At 30.2% G+C, this 3,645-nt stretch overlaps 1 protein-coding gene across 1 annotated transcript; it reads right to left on the bottom strand.

Annotated features, from left to right (window-relative positions):
* On the bottom strand, positions 1-1,615 carry LOC114410646 (glutathione S-transferase U18-like). Its single transcript, XM_028374601.1, has 2 exons — positions 1,227-1,615; positions 1-575 (listed from the first exon to the last, which is right to left on the bottom strand). The coding sequence occupies exons 1-2, from the start codon at positions 1,545-1,547 to the stop codon at positions 192-194; spliced, it is 705 nt and encodes a 234-aa protein (XP_028230402.1). The 5' UTR covers positions 1,548-1,615; the 3' UTR covers positions 1-191.
* Between the last annotated feature and the right edge of the window lie 2,030 nt (positions 1,616-3,645).

The following is a 3,645-nucleotide window of genomic DNA, read 5'->3' as shown; positions in this document are numbered from 1 at the left end:
GAAGATCATATCAAGTCAAAAGATTTATAATAACTCAAAATTTTTCAACTAACTTACTTAAACTTTCTTAATATTTTACATTTTAAATTTAAAATAACTTTTAAATAAATAAAGTTGCAACAACATAGCCTGAGATAAAAACAACTTGGACAACAATTTTGAAAATACTCTCGCAATTAATTTGATTCCATTTACTTTGCAGCTGCAGCTGCTGCAGCAGTCCATTTTAGCTGAAGAATCTTGGCAAACTCAACAAGCTTATCAGTCTCTGGAAGAATGCCCTTCACAGCAGGATCAGCAGCAAACGTTTCAGCCCATTGGGTCAAACCAGGGTGCTTCTTTTCATCAAGCAATTTTCTTCCACTCATCTCCTCTATGACTCTCATCCAACTCAAGAAGCTCCCAAAACCAATGTCAATGAATCCAATGCTATCTCCTCCGAAATAGGCCTTCCCTTCACTGTACTTGTTGAACACTTCTTCCAACCTCTCAAGCCCTTCTTCTGCTTGCTCAAAGTGTGGCTTCTTTGCCTCATCATCTTCAGCCACTAGAACACTTCTCAAGGACGTAAACCACTACTCCCAGTAGAAAAAAACACACAAAAAATAATTAGATAAATAACTTTATTAATTGTATATAATAAAAGAACAAATGATGCATGCACCAACCCGAGGCCAGAAAAGTTATTAAGCAGTTCAGGATTATCACACCATTTACATGTGTATTATCCCAACTAATATCTACATAACCCATTTAAGTTTTATAGTTTACCTAAAAGAATTAACAACGTAGTGTCACGGGTGAAGATTAGTGAGGATTATAACGTTTTTAGTTCGAAGGCTCAAAAGTATCTTCAACAAGAAAAATTGAAAAAGTATCTTGTTTGGTTTTCAGTTGAGCCTAATTGTAAAGAGTTTTGTCACAATTTTGCCTTGAAACTTAATTTGAAACTTAAGTAAAAGGAGAGTCGCTTTTATAAACTTAATTTGTAAAATAAGATTCATCTAAACTTAAGTTTACAAGCTTTAATAAAACATAATTTATAATATTGATTAAAGATATTAATTTTTATAATAATTATCTTAAATAAAAGTCATGTGATTAATGATTTCTAATTGATTCACATTGTAAACCTTTTTTCCATTGTTAGAAATTAAACTCTTCATATAAATTATTTGTGACATTAGTTAGTAGGAATAAGAATAACATAAAACCAAAAGGAGTACCTTCTCATCAATGTAGGCAAACCAAAATCGAGCATTAGCACGATCATAAGCATTTTGTGGAAGGATGGAGGGAACATTAGTCCAAGCCTCATCAATGTACTCAACTATGATTGCAGATTCACAAATGACTTTATCTCCATGGAAGAAAACTGGGATTTTCTTGTGCACAGGGTTGGACTTAAGAAGCAGGTCACTTTTGGGATTCAAGGTCTCTTCAACAACCTGATATTCTAGACCCTTGAGGTTAAGGGCAATCTGCACCCTCAGGGCAAATGGGCTGAACCAGCCTCCCAAAAGCTTCAAGTCTTCGCTTTTAGACATCACAATAAGAAGTTTTACAAGGGGGCTAAGTTGTGTTTGTTTTGTTGGGGCTATATTTGCTATGGAACGAGGCTTTTATGTATGTGAAGGGAAGGAAGGTGTGAGATGATAACATTTTTGTGGTATGCAGCATGCCAGCTACTAACAATCAATTCGAAAAGTTGGACGGTGGACATAACTGCGTTTGGGACACAATAAATCAGAATGTTATTACAAATTGGGAGGGCTAACTCTATTGTCTATTCATTAAGCAGGCCAGAGTTGATGTGAGGTTTACATTTTCCCGAACCTCAATATTATTACAAAAACCAGAATATAAATCACCACTAATTTGAATAAATCTATTTTCTGATTCGTAATATTTGAATTTGAGTCTTACTCAACATAAATTAAACTTCTTATGTTTTGACTAATAAACATTGATTGACATGTGGTACTTTTGCCTAATGAGTTTGAGATTTCATGTACTAATAAACTAGCTAGCAAGTGTACCTATAGGTAAAAAAAATATTCTTACATGTAATTTTGGTTCTCTATTTCTTTAAATTTATAGTTTTGGTCTTTTTATTTTAAAATAGATATATTTAATCTTTCTATTTTTTAAAATCTGCAATTTTAATTCTTTTATTTTAAAATAGATACATTTAACCTTTTATTTTTATAAAATCTGTGATTTTGATCCTTCAGTTAAACTCAAAGCATTGATGGTTAAAAGGATAATGTTGACTATGATGTAAATTAAATAAATAATCTCATGCCACGTCATTAAATTTTAACCACATTATTAATTTTTGAACAATCAACACCTTTTGAATTGATGGAAGAATCAAAATTACGGATTTTATAAAACTGGATAACTAAATATTTTTATTTTAAATAAGGGGACTAAGATTATATATTTTGAAAAATATGAGGATAAAATGTCTTTATTTTAAAATAGGGAGAAAAATATTGTGGATTTTATGTACTAATAAATTTTTGTCTGGTTAAAGTCTCTCAATTTTTTTTCCATTAAGATTTTATAAAAATAATGGATTGAAATTTTTGTTCAGGAACTAAAAATTTAAATTTCTAAAAATTAAAAGATTTTGACCAGTTAAATAAAAATTTAGAAACTAAAAATCTTAATGTAAAAAAGTTAAAGAATTTTGATCAGTCAAATAAAAATTTATGAACTAAAAATTTATTATCAAAAAAGTTTAAGTACTAAAAAACTTAGTTAAAAAAAAAAAAACTAGTAAGTGTTCATGTGCATTGGTTACTATTCATACAATAGGTGAGCAATGTGATTGCGTTATTTAAAATGACTAATTGTATGTTACCTTCGTTTTCATTTCAACCATTGCTCTTCTTGTAGTTATTCAAAATGTGACTTGCTACCTTCATTTGTTACTAGGTTTGGGGGAGATTTCAGATTGGTTGTGCCATTTTTTTAAATTCAAAGTGTACCATTACTTCGTGGAAGCATGCGTTACCATTACTTTTTTTTCCTCTAACATTCACATAGTTAGCGATTGTAACCGTTAATATTAGACCTTTTTAAACCATTAATGAAGTTCTTTTTATGCTATTGCCTCCGTTAAATTGTGCTCCAAAAAATAGTCCCAAGATGCAGAAAAAAAATATCTATGCCATGAATGAGTCAAGCATATAAGGTAAAATACCGGCTTGCTTGATCAACTTGATCGCAGGAAGTGAGTCTGAGTGACATTTGATACTATCAAATGAAGTGCTGGGTGAGGTTAATGGCGAAAGGTTTGAGAGTAGTAAATGGAAAGAACAAGGCCTGTGTAACAAAGAGCACATATATGTTTTTTTTTTCCTTTCTCCTATCTTCCATGTGTTGAATATTTTTATTTCTTTATTTGATGTGGACTTATTTTTTTTAATGATAATTATATTAGTTTTTATATTTAGTACATTATATTTTAAGTCATGGAATTAAATGAGTTCATTACTTCATTACACTAAAGAGTGAATACTTTTGTTGATATGTTTTGATATAATGGGAATCACATTAAAGTGAATAAATAAGAAACATTGATTATGGTATGGGATATTTTAATTACAAAAGTTTTATTAAGATATTAAGAAACTT

Source organism: Glycine soja, chromosome 1 (assembly GCF_004193775.1).
Source record: "Glycine soja cultivar W05 chromosome 1, ASM419377v2, whole genome shotgun sequence".
Classification (NCBI taxonomy): Eukaryota; Viridiplantae; Streptophyta; class Magnoliopsida; order Fabales; family Fabaceae; genus Glycine; species Glycine soja.
Note: the sequence above shows the minus strand (reverse complement) of the source record. Positions and strands in the feature narration are given on the sequence as shown.

Bases quoted from the DNA above. Each gene is read 5' to 3' on its own strand.
- LOC114410646 (XM_028374601.1), bottom strand. From the start codon at position 1,547: ATGTCTAAAAGCGAAGACTTGAAGCTTTTGGGAGGCTGGTTCAGCCCA. The intron at 576-1,226 runs GTACTCCTTTTG...TACTGGGAGTAG, and splicing joins TTGCCTACATTGATGAGAAG to TGGTTTACGTCCTTGAGAAG.